The following is a 19,220-nucleotide window of genomic DNA, read 5'->3' on the forward strand; positions in this document are numbered from 1 at the left end:
ATTATAGTATGCTGTAGTTAACAATTCTATATTCTTTAGATGGAGATATGGTGCCATATACAACCTTATATTAAACACAGGGCTGGATTTATAATCATGCATTTTGTTATAAGATTCATGAATATATTTTTGAAGAAAAATTATTAAAATTCATATTATCATATATGTGTGGTTTTCTTGTGAAGAGCTTTTCCCAGAAATACATTCTGAAATATTTTATATAGGTAAATAATTCATTTACAATATTAATGTTGCATTACCTATTCAGGGGAAATGAAATTAATTGGTGCTGGTACAGGAAAATAGATAAATTTTACATGAAACTAACTGAATAAGTCAGAAAATAAGTCCTTTCCTTCCATTTTTTTCCCCCACCACAGAGGCTAGTCACATCTAAAGAAGCATTATAGAAGCAATTAAGTATTAAAAGGACAATTGGTGCCTCTAAGATGAGGGAGTCTTTAGTAGATGCACTAATGTATGTTAGAGCCAGGCTGTCACAGTTTGAGCAATGTTATAGAATCAGTACTCAGTAATTTCTAATTAACTACTTAGTAATCTGTTTTTTTTTTTTTAATCTGTTAGCTGGAATTGCTTGATTTGTTAAAATAAGAACGTGGGTACGGATTGCATTATTATTATTATTTTAATTACAGCAATGACATTATCGAGTACACAAAGTTATCACTGGAAATTGCTGCTTGTTAATAGATTACTAATAGAAAATTAGATGTCTCCTCAACTAATTTTTTTAAAAAACACAAAAAATGGAGTATCATGTGCATGCTACTATGTAAAGTATCCAAATGTGGTGCTGTTCATATTTATATTATCTTGCCACATATGTCAAGAAATGTTATTACAACACGAATCACTTTCATTAGGGTGGGAGTCATGTCTTATACAATTACAGCTAACATGTATTTAATCCCATAAAACCCATTGCTGTCGAGTCGATTCTGACTCATAGCGACCCTATAGGACAGAGTAGAACTGCCCCATAGAGTTTCCAAGGAGCGCCTGGTGGATTTGAACTGCCAGCCTTTAGGTTAGCAGTCGTAGCACTTAACCACTAAGTAACCAGGGTTTCCGTATGTATTTAATAACGCGTGTCAAATATTCTAAGTGCTTTGTATGCAAGTATCAATTAAATATTTCCTTCAACCCTTTTATCACCATCATTGTTATCTTTATTTTATAAATGAGGAAGCTCAGGCAATGAAAGGTTAAGTAACTTTTGCAAAGTCATTCAGTGGTGATTTGAACCCAGGCAATCTGGTTATGTAGTCTGTGATACACTGGCTCTCAGATAAGGGGTATTAATAATGTTCAAATAAGCATAAGCAATAGATACATCTCTTTGATATATAGTTCCATATCATATGGCATTTGAATAGAAACAAACTACACTATGTGAGTGTGTTTGTGTGTACTTGAGTTTCAGGGTTCATTCCCTGTTGACACTTGAATTCATTCTATTACATTGGGGCAGTTCTACTCTGTCTTATAGGGTCTCTATGAGTGTTTTTTTTATGAGTCAGAATCAATTCCACAGCAATAGGTTTTGTTTGGTTTTTGATTACTAGAAGGCTAGGACCCCTGGAGGAACACTGGTTAAGCACTCACCTGCTAACTAGAAGGCCAGTGGTTGGAACCCATCAGCTACACTACTGGAGAAAGATGTGGCAGTTTGCTTCCGTAAAGATTTACAATTTTGGATAACTTATCGGGCAGCTCTACTCCATCATCCTAGGGGGTCGCTATGAGTAGGAACCAACTCAATGACAACAAGTTTGGTTTAGCTTGACCAGAAGGCTTGCTTGAAAACAGAACAAAACAAAACACCACAATGGTGAGGCCCTACAATATGTTCTTACCAAACATTTCACAAAAGTAATGTTGAGTGCTTACTTATGGGAAACAATTCTTTGAAAGGAATGTTGGCAAGGCATAGTCTCAATGAAAAATGCTAATCACAAAATAGAGCTTAAGATGGAGTTTTTGACATTACTAGGAGGTTAAAGTTTCTCATATCTGCATGGCTTGGCTACTGTGAAGACTACTTTCTTGATTTTTATCTCATGAATGGTGCCTATTTGAATACTTTCTCCTGGAACCTATCCGCCAAAATTTATGTGTGTTGGGATGGTCATGAGGTCTTCTTCCACTTAAGAGAATGCATGCTTTTCCTCCCCTGGTCCCAAATCCCCTCCTCTTTGAAGGTTAAGTGAAATCTATATGGAACTCAAAGAAAGAAATAATGACTTTGCTAAGCCTTCTTTCTTGTTTCTTAATAAGAATCTGGGGAGAAAGTTAGGCTAAGGGCCAATAGGCCTGATTTATCCTAGGACTGAGGCCAGAAGGGCACAAAGAGCCTTTACGACTGATCAGAAGCTCAAGTCTTATGAGTTGTTTTCTTGCTCCTATCAAGAATCTTTTTATTGTTTATTTAAATTATTAGATTTCCAAGCCCCTTTTTTTAGCAGAAAGGTAGCAATATTGAAGCCTGTGTGGACCGTGGAACTAGTCAGAATTATTTAATGTATCTGTTTCAAAAAACATTTACTGAGCATCAATTATATGCTAAGTACTCTGCAATGCATTATAGAAACACAGTAGAGGTCTGGGCCTCTGGTTGTAGTATTTTTTCTGATTATATTATCTACCTTTACTGCCGTGATCATCAAACATTCATTAAGCACTTATGGTGGCAAAAGATAGGAAATACAATGGATTTTTAGAGCAATAACTATTGTTGTTGTTGTTAGGTGCCATCAAGTCAGTTTTAACTCATAGCTATCCTATGTACCACAGAACAAAACATTGCCTGGTCCTGTGCCATTCTCACAATCATTGTTATGCTTGAGCCCACTGCTGAAGCCACTGTGTCAATCCATCTCGTTGAGAGTCTCCTCTTTTCCACTGACCCTCTACTTTGCCAAGCATGATGTCCTTCTGCAGGGACTGATCTCCTCTGACAACATGTCCAAAGTACGTAAGATATAGTCTCGCCATCCTTGCTTCTGAGGAACATTCTGGTTGTACTTCTTCCAAGACAGATTTGTTAGTTCTTTTGGGGGTCCATGGTGTATCCAATATTCTTTGCCAACACCACAATTCAAAGGTGTCAATTCTTCTTCAGTCTTCCTTACTCCTTGTCCAGCTTTCACGTGCATATCAGGTGACTGAAAATACCATGGCTTGGGTCAGGCGCACCTTAGCCTTCAAGGTGACATCTTTGCTCTTCAACACTTTAAAGAGGTCTTTCGCAGCAGATTTGCCCAATACAATGTGTCTTTTGATTTCTTGACTGCTGCTTCCACTGGTATTGCCTGTGGATCGAAGTAAAATTAAATCCTTGACAACTTCAATCTTTTCTCCGTTTATCATGATGTTACTCATTGGTCCAGTTGTGATGATTTTTGTTTTCTTTATGTTGAGGTGTAATCCATACTGAAGGCTGTGGTCTTTGATCTTCATCAGCAAGTGCTTCAAGTCCTCTTCACTTTCAGCAAGCAAGGTTGTGTCATCTGCATATCTCAGGTTGTTAGTCTTCCTGCAATCCGGATGCCCTGTTCTTCTTCATATAGTCCAGCTTCTCGGACTATTTGCTCAGCATACAGATTGAATAGGTATGGTGAAAGAATACAACCCTGATGCATACCTTTCCTGACTGTAAACCAAGCAGTATTCCCTTGCTCTGTCTGAACAACTGCCTCTTGATCTAGTACAGGTTCCTCATGAGCACAGCTAAGTGTTCTGGAATTCCCATTCTTTGCAATGTCATTTGTAATTTGTCATGATCCACACAGTGAAATGCCTTTGCATAGTCAATAAAACACAGGTAAGCATCCTTCTGGTATTCTCTGCTTTCAGGCACGATCCATCTAACATCAGCATTGATATCCCTGGTTCCACATCCTTTTCTGGATCTGGCCTGAATTTCTCACAGTTCCCTGCCAATATACTGCTCCAGCCACTTTTAAATGATCTTCAGCAAAATTTTGCTTGTGTATGATATTAACGATATTGTTCAATAATTTCTGCATTCAGTTGGATCACCTTTTATGAGAATAGGCAGTGAAGGATTTTATGTGGAAAATATTAAACAATGCAGGAAGCATCAAAAGAAGATGGAAGGAATATACAGAGTCATTATACCAAAAAGAATTGGTTGATGTTCAACCATTTTAAGAGGTAGCATATGATCAGGAACCAATGGCACTGAAGGAAGAAGTCCGTGCTGCACTGAAGACACTGGCAAAAAACAAGGCTCCAGGAATTGATGAAATATCAATTGAGGTGTTTTAACAAACGGATGCAGAGCTGGAAGTGCTTACTTATCTATGCCAAGAAATTTGGAAGACAGCTATCTTGCCAACTGACTCGAAGAAATCCATATTTATGCCTATTCTTTCAAGAGCAATGACTAATAACACATATTCATCCTGCTAAATACGGGAAAGAGCGTGCTAGTCACAAAAAGCAGTACTTGATTTTACGGTATTCTCAGGCTTATATGAATCACTCTTCTTCCTCCTTAATGTTGCACTGCTCTTTTAGTATTGCCTATTTTCTTAATTTCAGCTCTAGCCTCCCATTTACTCATCTCAGAATCTATTATTTTGAGCTCTTCGCTCATTCCTTAAATCCAGTCCTGTCAATGTTTCTTACAGCTGTTTTCAATTTTCATTGGCACTGCTTCATTCAGGATATACATACTTTCTGCACTAACCCCTAACATGTCTTCTGGCTTCCTGTTTCTCTGTGCTGTAATTTATCTAACAAGATACCTATTCCTAAAAAATGGGATTCAATTTCCTACATTGCTACTCTCTTCAGTTTAATTTCTGGGTCAATAATGGCCCTCCATTATCTAAAGAGTATCCTCAAATGCCTGAGTCTTGTGTTCAAGATACTCCATCATTAGACTTTAACCTCCCAGCCTTGAGCATAGCGATGATGTATTGTAACTGTAACAAAAGACCAAGTTAAATGACATACCCTACATTTCCCCACCTCATTTTCTTTGTTTAGACAATTCATTGTTTTTAACTCTCTTAGACCATTATTCTACTTTAATGGTCATTTATTTTCTGTGTCGTTATCTGCTGTACTAAAATGTGAGCTTCTTGAGGGAGAGTCCATGTATGGCTGGTCTGTATATTTGTCACAACACCCATCTTCTTTTAATGGGTATTTGTTCAGTGAGATGGAATAGAATGCAATGGAATGAAATGAAATGTCAGATCCTTTGGCAGGATTACACCTAAACCTTCCTTGTTACATGAACATCTAGATCATTTTAAAGGTCACCAGAGGAGGATATGTCACAATCTTGGCAACCCAAATGTTTGAGATTAAATAAGCTTCAAGGAAAAGAAATTATATGATAGGTGACTGAGCTTCTAAGAGGTTATTTGATTGGTATTAATCAGTATTTAACATAGAACATTCACTGAAGTGAGAATATAGGGCATATGTTACATTCATATCTGCATATTCTAATGACTTGCACAGGAAGAATTTTGTTGATGCTGTCACTAAGCCGAGATAGCTATGACCAAAGTTTAAATCTCTAAAAAGAATTAGAAACCTAGCTAGTAAAGACAACCTTTAAATTCCATCCTAGTCCAACTGTGCCAAGAGACAAAATACTCCATGGTCAAATAGTTTCCTTTTGATGAAAATACCCTACAAAAGAGCAAATTTTCTTTTGTCATCAGTGAAAGTTCAAACTTACTACAGATAGTCCATGACTAACTTCAGGGCCTGGTTCCCATGACTCCATTATAGGTTGGTTCTAATTAAGCTTAATACCTCATTTTTTTTTAGTTTTCATTTATGGATGCTTTTTATTATCAGCATCTGTGAGCGAACATATGAGAATGATAACATCAGCAAATTATGCACTACAACATTGTATGTAGTACATTTTACTAACAATAAGACGTATAAGAAAAAAAAGATGGTCGTAAGTGTGGTTCATCATAACTCAAGTATGTCATAAGTCAGGGACTACCTGTACAGGCTTTATCCACTTAGTAGCATTACCACTCCTTCAGGTCCCTTGATAGTCTTATCACACCCACATGAGAAAGCCTTTCATTACCTTCTTATGGAAGTGACCAGCCAGAATTATATTTGACATGTTTCCTCACAATAGTAACAAGAGGTTCAATCTGTTCACTCCTCAGAGAAAATCACTCTTGGGCACCTCAGATCCAAAGCAAACTTCTAAATTCTCTCTCCCAAAGCAATAGGTATGAGGAACAAATTTGTAGCAAATTAAACTTTTCATGGTTACCCAGAGATAACAGGTTGGCTCGATTTAATAGTAACCACCAATATAGGATCAATGGCTTTATTTTTTAATTGCCAGATTTGCTAAAAGTGACTTATCTTCATGGCATTTCACAGTGGTTGAATTTCTAGCCTGCCTCATAATAAAATGCTGCTGAAACTAAGATAGCAAAGGATCCTGTCACAGAACATACAGAGGCATATCCATAATATTCGCAGCGTACTTGCAAGATCTGCAAATATTTTTATCTTACTCTCCAATTGAGAGGCAGAGAGAAAGAGAGAATTTGAGAGCAAGAGAGAGAGAAAGCTTGGAAGCCAGGGATGAAAGATGAGTACCCTTTGACCTGAGCAGAATGTTAAATCAATTCCCGGCAACACGACCTGTATCTTTTCTTTTAATTCTGCTGTCTGTAATTATCTCTAAGAAAAAAAAAAAAAGAAGGAAAAGAAAACAAACAAAAAAGTAAATAAAGAAAACAGAAGTAGAGATGACTCAAGGATTTCATGTCTATCTCCATGAAGACAATTAACCTAAGGATGATATTAGGTGGTGATGCAGCAGGGTAACGTTTCTTTTTTTGAATATGCAAGGTCACTGTTGCTTTTGTCAAAAAACAAAATATCCTCATTTTTACTCATTTACAGTTCTTGGGAGGGAAAGCTGCAAAATGAATTAATGGCCATTTAAGTAAAGTTTTAGTTCCAACCGTTACTTTAAAGAAAGAACACTTATTGTCTTCCATTTTATGAAGCATTGGGACACTAGCAAAAATAATTACTCCCTTTTTAGTGTATAATTTTGAGAAAACATATATTTCACACGAAATAAATTTAGCTCCTGTTTAAATAGTTTGCTTCTATTAAATCATTTTCTTGGTAACACAATTGCTTCCAAGTAACAAAACAGTATTATCAAGTGTCAGGTTTTCTCTTGACTATGTGCTTTTCCCTTGTCTTAATTCTATTAAAAAAAAAATCAGCCTGGAGTGGGCTCAAACAGTTGAAGGGAGATGGAAATTTGCCTTACTCTCCGAGCCAGCAAAGCAATTCCTTTTGTTTCCTTTTCGCACTTATTTGAATAAGTCCTGCATGTAAAATATTACATAATCACCTTGCATTTAATTCTGTTGCTTTCTTTTTTGTTAGTTTCAAATTCTTGTCTTCAAAGCAATTTCATACTCATCAGAAATGGCATTCTTTCAGGTAATGGGTGATCTATTCAAATTTCATGACACCATTAGTCAAATATTTTCCATCCCATTCACTTTATATCTTTCAGAGAAAAGTATAAAACATATCAGGTAATTGTCAGAATATTAAGATCCTAGATGACCTCTCCAACCTTAATGAAGGGTGTGTTCACAGTTCTGAAATAAGACTTTTCATCACAGTTGACCTAAGTCATCCACATATATGTCTTACCTACAATTCTTTCTTCCACTTCCCTTTTGGAGCCCTTCTTTCAAGATTCTCCTTTAGACCCTGTGTATCCAGTCCCTGAAACACCCCCTCCAGTGTTCAATGTTACTGGCTTTAATCTTGCACTTTCATGAAATGCATGACATTCCAAGAATATTGGCAAATTTTAAACCACGATTGAAGGCACACTGTTGTTGTTGTTGTTGTTAGCTGCCGTTGAGTCAGTTCCGACTCATAACGACCCTATCCACAACAGAACGAAACACTGCCCGGTCCTGAAAAACCACCCTTAAAATCGTTGTTATGCTTGAGCTCATTGTTGCAGCCACTGTGTCAATCCACCTCGTTAAGGGTCTTCCTCTTTTCCACTGACAGTGTACTGTGCCAAGCATGATGCCTTCTCCAGGGACTGATCCCTCCTGACAACATGTTCAAGGTATGTAAGTCGCAGTTTCGCCATCCTTGCCTCTAAGGAGCATTCTGGCTGCACTTCTTCTAAGACAGATATGTTTGTTCTTTTGGCAGTCCATGGTATATTCAATATTCTTCGCCAGCACCACAATTCAAAGGCGTCAATTCTTCGATCTTCCTTATTCATTGTCCAGCTTTCACATGCATATGATGCGATTGAAAATACCATGGCTTGGGTCACGTGTACCTTAGCCTTCAAGGCGACATCTTTGCTTTTCAACACTTTAAAGAGGTCCTTTGCAGCAGATTTACCCAATGCAATGCGTCTTTTGATTTCTTGACTGCTGCTTCCTTGGTTGTTGATTGTGGATCCAAGTAAAATGAAATCCTGGACAACTTCAATCTTTTCTCCATTTATTCTGATGTTGCTCATTGGTCCACTTGTGAGGATTTTTGTTTTCTTTATGTTGAGGTGCAGTCCATACTGAAGTCTGTGGTCTTTCATCTTCATTAGTAAGTGCTTCAAGTCCTCTGTACTTTCGGCAAGCAAGGTTGTGTCATCTGCATAACGCAGATTGTTAACCAATCTTCCTCCATTCCTGATGCCCCGTTCTTCATATAGTCCAGCTTCTCGTATTATTTGTTCAGCATACAGATTAAATAGGTATGGTGAAAGAATACAACCCTGACGCACACCTTTCCTGACTTTAAACCAATCAGTATCCCCTTGTTCTGTCCGAACAACCGCCTCTTGATCTATGTAAAGATTTCTCATGAGCACCATTAAGTGTTCTGGAATTCCCATTCTTCGCAGTGTTATCCATAGTTTGTTATTATCCACACAGTTGAATGCCTTTGCATAGTCAATAAAACACAGGTAGACATCCTTCTGGTATTTTCCGCTTTCAGTCAGGATCCATCTGACATCAGCAATGATATCCCTGGTTCCACATCCTCTTCTGAAACCTGCCTGAGTTTCTGGCAGTTCCCTGTCAATATACTGCTGTAGCCGTTTTTGAATGATCTTCAGCAAAATTTTGCTTGCATGTGATATTAATGATATTGTTCTATAATTTCCCCATTCGGTTGGATCACCTTTCTTGGGAATAGGCATAAATATGGATCTCTTCCAGTCAGTTGGCCAGGAAGCTGTCTTCCATATTTCTTGGCATAGACGAGTGAGCACCTCCAGTGCTGCATCTGTTTGTCGAAACATCTCAATTGATATTCCATCAATTCCTGGAGCCTTGCTTTTCACCAATGCCTTCAGAGCAGCTTGGACTTCTTCCTTCAGCACCATTGGATCCTGTTCATATGTCAACTCTTGAAATGGATGAACATTAACTATTTTTGGTATAATGACTCTGTGTTTCCTTCCATCTTCTTTTGATGCTTCCTGCGTCGTTTAATATTTTCCCCATGGAATCCTTCACTGTTGCAACTCGAGGCTTGAATTTTTTCTTCAGTTCTTTCAGCTTGAGAAACACTGAGTGTGTTCTTCTCTTTCGGTTTTCCATCTCCAGTTCTTTGCACATGTCATTATAATACTTTACTTTGTCTTCTCGAGAGGCCCTTTGAAATATTCTGTTCAGTTCTTTTACTTTATCAATTCTTCCTTTTGCTTTAGCTGCTCGATGCTCAAGAACAAGTTGCAGAGTCTCCTCTGACATCCATCTTGGTCTTTTCTTTCTTTTCTGTCTTTTCAGTGATCTCTTGCTTTCTTCATGGATGATGTCCTTGATGTCATTCCACAACTTGTCTGGTCTTCAGTCACTAGTGTTCAATGCCTCAAATCTATTCTTCAGATGGTCTCTAAATTCAGGTGGGATATACTCAAGGTCATATTTTGGCTCTCGTGGACTTGCTCTGATTTTCTTCAGTTTCAGCTTGAACTTGCATATGAGCAATTGACCGTCTGTTCCACAGTCGGCCCCTGGCCTTGTTCTGACTGATGATATTGAGGTTTTCCATCATCTCTTTCCACAGATGTAGTCAATTTGATTTCTGTGTGTTCCATCTGGTGAGGTCCATGTGTATAAAAAAAAAATATAGTCGCCGTTTATATTGGTGAAAGAAAGTATTTGCAGTGAAGAAGTCATTGGTCTTGCAAAATTCTATCATTTGATCTCTGGTATTGTTTCTATCACCAAGGCCATATTTTCCAACTACTGATCCTTCTTCTCTGTTTCCAACTTTCACATTCCAATCACCAGTAATTATCAATGCATCTTGATTGCATGTTTGATCAATTTCAGACTGCAGCAGCTGGGAAAAATCTTCTATTTCTTCATCTTTGGCCCTAGTGGTTGGTGAGTAAATTTGAATAATAGTCGTATAGTAGAAACCAAATAGCTCAATACTTTATTTCCACAGTGAAGAAACGGAGACCATGAGAGTGATTTCTGAAAATCACACATTTAGTTAGTGGTAGTGCAAACTGTTATTGCACACACTTGCTAATCTAAATGTTGGCAGTTCAAGTCCACGAAGGGGTGTCTCGGAAGAAAGTCCTGGTGATCTACTTCCAAAAAATCAGCCATTGCAAATCCTATGGATCATATTTCTTCTCTGAAACATATGGGGTTGCCATTAGTCAGCACTGACTAGATAATAACTAATAACTGGCAGAACTGGGTGTGATGGCTAAGAGTGTAGGCCATCTTGGCTGGGCCACGATCCTCAGTGTTTACAGGTGATCACTCCCATGATGAATCTGCTGTGAGTAGCCAATCAGTTGAAAGGGAGTTTCCTTGGGGGTGTGGCCTGCATATAAATATAAGCAGACATTTTGGGTTTTTTGCTCACTCTGGATCCTGTGCTGCCTCCTATTCGTTTGACCTCCGGGGTCTTGGGACTTGAACTATCAGCTTATCTGCGGATCTTGGTATTCCTCAATCTTCACAGCCTGAGATTGGGAGCCCTGTTCTCCAACCTGCCAATCATGGGTTCGCCAGCCCCTGCAGCTATGTGAATTAAGAGAAACCTCTATCCTGATACACGGACGTGGGATGCTTCAGCCTCTACAATTGCATGAGCCGTTTCCTTGATATAAATCTCTCTCTCTCTCTCTATATATGTATTTATATGATTTACTGGTTTTGCTTTTCTAGAGAAACCAGCCTAAGATGCTGGGTTTAATATTCTGTCTTCTAGGGAGTAAAAAGAGTTTTCTTAGGATCAGTTCCTCCAAAAACTGATTCTGAACTAAGGATTTGGGTGCAAGTATTTTATCTGGGAGATGATCTGAGGAAGTACTATGAGAGGGTGGGCGTGTGGGACAGGTTATTCAATGGACATCTGGAGCTTAGTCTTGCTGGTGAATGTCTGGGAGTCTGTGAAGAACATACTTCACAACTGTCCCACTTGGGGACAAGGATTCTGGGGTGTTTATCCACTAACTCCCATGCCTCATTCTTTGAGAGTAGCTCAGGTGATACTAACTCCACTTCCTGCCCACCCTTAAATTGGCCAAAGCTCTCTTGCAGTCAGAGAATACCACCAGACAGAGAAAAGGCATTGGTGTGCACAGGGAATGCACGCGGCTGCCAGTGCAAGGCAAGCAGAAGAGGGCAGGCACAGACACTGTCTGCCAAAGTTACAACTGATGCAGGAAATGTGATACAAAAAGCAGCCCTGGATTTAACTTCTTCATCAGATGTTGCCACTAAAATCTGTGTGACAATACAGCCATAAAGAATAAGAATGGGTTTTCCAAATATAATGTGAATTAACCTGGGGGACATTATGAGTAAAATAAGTCAATCACAAAAGGACAAATACGGTATGATATCATTTTTGTAAAAAGACAAGGGATGAGGGGCAGGAAGCACTCACTCCCTAGATAGATAGTAGATACTTATTATTTTTGGTAATAGGAAAGGTCACACTGAATGTGGTTGAAGTGTGCAAAGCTTGACCAAGGTAAATGATGTCACTAAGTACACAAGAAAAAACGATGATATGCAATTTTGCAACAATAGCAACAACAATCAAAAAATGTATATGTGATTATATATATGTATGGGTATGTACATAGGTATGTATACATGTGTATACATGTATACACACATAGATGTGTGTGTATATACATATACATGTATGTGTGTGCATGAATATATATCCATATATATAATAAAGCACATAGTGGGCTCAGTTAAAGATACTTCTTAGGCTTAACCAAACATTTTGCCAGATTTGTTTATGGGGTTTAAAGGCTTAGGAACATAATCTCGTGGGACAACTCAGTCAATTGGCTTAATATAATTATAAAGTTTGTGTTCTATATCCTAGATTGCTGAGTAGTGTCTGGGGTCTTAATAGCTTGAGAGTGGTCAAATAAAACTGTACGTCTCTACTCATCTAGAGTAAAAGAGAAACAAGGAAAACAAAGACTCAGAAAAGAAGCTAGTCTTTAGCACTAATAGTCTACATAAACCACAATTTCATCTACCCTGGGACCAGAAGAACTAGATGGTGCCCGGCTACCACTACAAACTATTCTAATCGGGAACACAAGAGACGGATCCTGACAGAATGGGAGAAATATGTGGAACACAACTCAAATTCTTAAAAAAAAAAAATCCAGACTTACTGGACAGTTTAAGACTAGAAGACTCCCCAAGACTATCACCCTGAGATGCTCTTTAAACTTTGAACCAAAACTATTTGCTGAGGTCACCTTCTAGCTAAATAACAGATTGGCTCATAAAATAAAGAATATTACCCGTGAGCTTTGTGCTCCTTTAAAAAATCACCTATATGATACCAAATGGCTAACATTTACTCTAAATCAAAGATGAGAAGGTGCAGAGGCAGGGAAACTAGATTACTGAAAATGGAACAATCAGAAAAGAAATAATGAAAATGCTGACACACTGAAAAGTGTAACCAACATCATTGAACAATTTGTGTAGAAAAATTAAATGGGAATCTAATTTTTTGTGTAAACTTTCACCAATAACACAATAAAATAGTATTTATATATATATATATAAAAATTTGTGACAAGTTACTTCTCTGAGTCACAATTTCCACATGAAAGTTATAATACAGTAGATGCTTCATTTTTTTCTTCACGGTTAAAAAACAAAACCAAACTCATTGCCGTTGAATAGATTCCAACGCATCGTGACCCTATAGAACAGGGTAGAACTGCCCCATAGGGTTTCCAAGGAGCGAGCAGCTGGTGGATTAGAACTGTCAATCTTTTGGTTAGCAGCCAGGCTCTTAACCACTGTGCCACCAGGGCTCCATCTGATGGTTAGTGGATGGGAATTATCATAGCTATTTTTTTTATGCTGTTGTTAGGTGCCGTCAAGTCAATTTTTGACTCATAGTGAGACCTTGTGATAGAGTAGAACTGCCCCATATGGTTTCATGTGCTGTAATATTTACGGGAGCAGATTGCCAGGTCTCTCACCTGCAGGGCCAATGTGTGGGTTCAACCTGCCGACCTTAACCATTAAGCAGCCAAGCTCTTAACCATTGTGCCACCTATAGCACTTACTAAACTACTTGATCTTAAACTACTGTACCCAATAGACTGCTTTGGGGACAGTAATAGCAGGGACCAGCCCCATTTATCATTGAAAATAAAGCTCATTAGATAAGAAAAAAATCTGTGTGATTTAGAAAGAAAGATGTATTTAATCATCATGAAAGAACAGAGACTCTGATTCTGACAAAAGGTGTTAAAGTGAGAGCAGTTGGGCAAGACACAAATTTAGGAGATGCAACTTGAGAGAGCAGATTTTCACTTTCAAATCCGAGAACCATAAGCCTTGAGTAGAGTTGCCAGATAAAATAAAGGATGCCCAGTTAAATTTGAATTTCAGATAAAACCAAAACCAAACCCGTTTGCCGTCGAGTCAATTCCAACTCCCAGCGACCCTATAGGACAGAATAGAACTGCCCCATAGGATTTTCAAGGAGCGGCTGGTGGATCTGAACTGCTGACTTTCTGATTAGCAGCTGAGGTCTTAACCATTGCTTCACCAGGGCTAATTCAGGGCGTATTTACACTAAAAAACAAAAAAACCTCTTCAACGTTTATCTGAAATTCAAATTTAACTAGGCATCTTGTGTCTGCGTTTTTATTTGCTAAATCTGGCAACCCTAGCCCTGGGCCAGCCGTGCATCTGTGCCATGCTTCTGTGTGTTTGTGAACTGGGTAAGACCTAGTTCTGAAAATAAAACTTAGAGCTAGTTTTGATGTTTTATAGCAATTCAGAATAAAACACTCTAAAAATTCCAGATCAGAAATATTCTGGTAGGAATCCCAATGACAGAAACAACAAATACTTTCTGGCAACTAGGGAGCATAACTGTAAATGTACAAACAAACTGACGAAAGATAAGACGGAAAGATTAAAATAAATAAGTACTGTATTTTTTAGTAAAGCAATATTTTCATCATGTTCGGCCTGCTCCAAGACATTATGAATTAAAGCTAAAAATATGTAAGAAAAAAAAAGTCTTATATTTAAATTTGCCTTGCAGGTAATCCCTACAGAAGCTATCTTTTAGCAAACCAAAACTTTAATATATCGCATACTCCACATTGTTCTCTTCCCAGAATATGCTTCATTTTTTTTTTCAAATATGAAAAGCCTAGTAATGCTGTATCTACAAAAAAAAAAAAAAAAGATTGCAAAAGACCTAAGCTAAAAATGACTTGTCCCAATTAGAAACTTTAATCTTTGCTATATGTAAACTATGACATCTGTATATGTGTGTGATACACATATACACACGAAGTTTTTTTTTTTTTTTTTCTAGTAGAGACCTACAGGATAAAATATACTAACCTTATGCTGTTGTACTTGGCGTTTTAGGTCTTCAAGATCAGGTCCAAGGGGCTCCTCCTCCATTTTCTTTGTTCTCTCTTCTGTTTTTGTTAGCCAATCATTTAACTCTTTCAGTTGCTGATTCTGGAGATCCATCAGAACTTTATGCAAACTAAAAATTTGAAAGAAGTATATGATCACCTCTATTAAGACAACTTAATATTATTAAACTTCTAGCTAGGTAAAACTCTTTTGACATTTATAATTTATGGCATGCTTAACTTTTTTGACAGCTGTTGGACATAAAGTAGAAAGATTATTACAGCCTGCTATCATTCAACTCTGAATATATTCCTTTTTAGACTTATTATTGTAGTCTGTGTACCTCAGTTTCTGGAAAATTTCATGTAGGTAAGTAACTATGAGCATGCTAACTAAAGTGTGAGCCATCACTGATAACTGAGTCAGTAGTATATATTGACAATCATTTGTCTGTATTTCTATTATTTGGATGTGTGTGGTGGTTAAAGATGAGGCTGCTCTTCTCATCAAGAGATGAAGGCTCTTTCCCATCCTCTTGAATAGCAGCTGACCTTGTGACACGATTTGACCACTAAAATGTGTCACAAAGGACACGGTACCAGTTTCAAGTTTAGGTTGTAAAAGGACAGGCAGTAGTTGTATTCTCTCTTGTGAAATCCAGTGGTCATGATGAAGGGAAGTCCAGGCTAGACTACTGAGTGATTAGAGACCCCGTGGAGAGTAGCTGTGGAGGATTCAATGCTGTGTTGGAAGTTGAGCTTCCAGCTGAATGAGCCCGTGAGTAACCTGAGCAATATCACCCAAAGCAAAGCAATAACTCACCTGAGCCCTGCCAATGTTACTGACCCATTAAATCATGATAAATTATAAATTGTTAAGCCACTAAGGTTTGAGGTCATTAATTATACAGAAGTAAATATATGAAACAGTGATTTTTCAAAAGGTATACAAAATAGTGGGCTGGACAATGAATTTAAATTCCAAAGAACTGGGTACACAGTCCAGCAATATGCTTTGGAGCCAAGTTCTTAAATCTTCTCAGTCACATTTCCAATACCAGGGATATATGATCATACCTTGGCTATCAACTAACACAACATTATAGTAAAGAAGAAATAAAGCTTTAGGTTATTTCATTCATTACTTCAGCAAATAGGTGAGACTAAAAGAAGTGTTAATACTCATTTAAAGTTACACGTTCTTCACGGAAGGCATGCTTAAAGCATTTTAAGAAATCCTAATTTGCTGAACACTGATCAATAAAAAAGATATCTTTCGAATTAAGAATTTATTATTCAGATTTACAAAATCTTTACTAGAGATTTCCTTTAATCAGCGTATGTAAACACACAAAATGCACACATAACTGACAATGTTTAAAATAATTTGGCTTATACCATTTATTGACCTTTAACTTTTTAGAGACATGTTTCCTCTGAGGTACACTGCAATCAAAAGCCTGGGAGAAAGAGCTTTCATTCATCAAACAGAAAAAGCACATATCTTCTTTTTATGGGAAACAACATAGATGAGGCATCCATTTAAGTGGAAGCGAAGATTACGTCTGTTAAACAATGAACACCATCTCAGCATTGCAAGGTATATAAATCTTCCACTTTATTGGTTCAGTGCCTCCCTTGAGAACTGATCTGTTAATAAAATTTCACGAGAATTAGCTGAGGTATCATTCCTCAAGTTGGTTTTGTTTTGTTTTTTCCTTCCTGCATGGTTTGTCATTACTTTAAGTTCAAAACCTCACATTTCAGAACCTAAAAGAAAAAAACCCACGTTATTATTACTTATGCATGAAGAACTGTTTCAAGTCTAACACAGACTTATTAGAGTTACTGCAGGAATTTTTTTTTAATGTTTCTTTTTTTCCTTCTAGACTGACATTTCATTAAAAGAAAATATATATATATATATACACATACGTACTGAGTTTCCCATCTATGCTAGAAAATTCTCTTTGTTAGGAATGGACAAAAGAAAATATCTTATCTTTATCTTCAAGTATCTTAGAGATTATTAGAGAAAGATACATCTATGATTACAATATAACAAGAATATAATCATAGTGAGAGTATATACACAGTTCAGACGGTATAAAGGGAGAATACGTAGGAAGTTGACCTAGAATCACCAGGCATGGTGTAACAGAAAACATAACCACCAAGAGTTGAAGCTTGCAAATCTGATTCATTTATTTACTAAATGTATATATATTCAGTACCTAGATATTACGGATGGAGATGTGTAGAAGACCAACACAGCGCCTTACTGCATGGAGCTTACATACATAGCTCATTAGGTCATTAGTAATTATAATTGTGATCGTGCTATGAAATGAGAGGAACTGAATTGGGACTGTGAGTTAAAGAAAGGCTTTACTGCAGTACTGATACTTAAACAACTCTAAAGCTTGAGGTGGTGAGCTGGTGACGCACTGGTTAAGTGATACGGCTGCTAACCACAAGGTCGGCAGTCCTAATCCACCAGCTTCTCCTTGGAAACCCTATGGGGCAGTTCCCCTCTGTCCTGCAGGGATGCTAAGAGTCAGAATCAACTCAAAGCACTTAACAACAACAAAGTTTGAGGCAAGAGGAAGTGGATGAAGAGGTAAGCACTTTCTAGGAAGAAGGAACCCCTGTGCAAATGCCCTCAGGCAACATGTTGTTATGTTATTAGGTGCCATCATGTTCACTCAATTCATAGCAGCCCTATGTATAACAGAACAAAAAATTTAAAAAACTACCTGGTCCTGAGCCATCTTCACAATCATTGCTGTGTTTGAACCCATTTGTGAAGCCACTGTGTAATCCATCACGTTACGAGTCTTCTTTTTCACTGACCAATCATGATGTCCTTCTGCAGGGACTGGTCCTTTCTGATACCATGTCCAAAGGAAGCAAGACTAAGTCGCTTCTTGCTCACTTACTAAGGAGCATTCTGTCTGTACTTCTTCCAAGACAGATTTGTTCATTCTTCTGGCAGTCCATGGTATATTCAATATTCTTCACCAACACCATAAATTCAAATTAATCGATTTTTCTGTTTTCCTTATTCATTTCCAGCTTTCACAAGCATATGAGGGGATGAAAATACCATGGCTTGGATCAGCCGCACCTTAGTCCTCAAAGTGACATCTTGGCTTTTTAAGATTTTAAAGAGTTTTTTTTGCAGCAGATTTGTGCAATGCAATACGTCATTTGATTTCTTGACTACTGTTTCCATGGACGTGATTGTAGATCCAAGTAAAATAAAACCCTTGACAACTTCAATATTTTCTCTTTTTATCATGATGTTACTTACTGGCCCACTTGTGAGGATTTTTTCTTTATGTTGAATTGTATTCCATACTGAAGGCTGTAGTCTTTGATCTTCATCAGTAGGTGTTCCAAGTCCTCTTCACTTTCAGCAAGCAAGGTTGTGTCATCTGTATATCGCAGGTTGCTAATGAGTCTTCCTCCAATCCTGATGCCCCGCTCTTCTTCATGTAGTCCAGCTTCTCATATTATTTGCTGAACATACAGATTGAATAGGTATGGTGAAAGAATACAACCCTGACACACACCTTTCCTGACTTTAAACAGTGCAGTATCCCCTTGTTCTGTCCGAACAACTGCCTCTTGGTCTATGTAAAGGTTCCTCATGAGCACAATTAAGTGTTCTGGACTTCCCATTCTTTGCAGTGTTATCTATAATTTGTTATGATCCACACAGTCAAATGCTTTTGTGTACTCAATAAAACAGACGTAAACATCTTTCTGATATTGTCTGCTTTCAGCCAAGATCCATCTGACGTCAGCAATGATGTCCCTCATTCCATGTCCTCTTCTGAATCCGGCTTGAATTTCAGGCAGTTTTCTGTCAATATATTACTGTAACTATTTTTGAATTATTTTCAGCAATATTTTACTTGCTTGTGATATTAATGATATTGTTTGATAATTTACGCATTCTGTTAGATCACCTTTCTTTGGGATGGGCATTAATATGGACCTCTTCCTGTCCGTTGGCCAGATGGCAGTTTTCCAAAATTCTTTGCATAGAAGAATGAGCACTTCCGGCATTGCATCTGTTTGTTGAAGCATCCCAATTGGTATTCCGTCAACTTCCTGGAGACTTGTTTTTTGCCTTTGCCTCAGAACAGCTTGGGCTTTTTCCTTCAGCACCATGGGCTCTTGATCATATGCTACTTTCTGAAATGGTGCAACCACTTCAGGAGGCATCACAGAGGAGCAGAAAGGCTGGTAC

At 37.8% G+C, this 19,220-nt stretch overlaps 1 protein-coding gene across 1 annotated transcript in view; it reads right to left on the reverse strand.

Annotated features, from left to right (window-relative positions):
• Nucleotides 1–19,220, reverse strand: part of DMD (dystrophin) — a 1,889,362-nt gene that overhangs the window by 1,663,866 nt on the left and 206,276 nt on the right. The window contains exon 7 of the mRNA XM_010599731.3: nt 14,943–15,093. Coding sequence (XP_010598033.2) covers nt 14,943–15,093 — 151 coding nt within the window. The remainder of the gene's footprint in view (nt 1–14,942; nt 15,094–19,220) is intronic.

This window comes from Loxodonta africana, chromosome X (genome assembly GCF_030014295.1).
Source record: "Loxodonta africana isolate mLoxAfr1 chromosome X, mLoxAfr1.hap2, whole genome shotgun sequence".
In the NCBI taxonomy this organism is placed as follows: domain Eukaryota; kingdom Metazoa; phylum Chordata; class Mammalia; order Proboscidea; family Elephantidae; genus Loxodonta; species Loxodonta africana.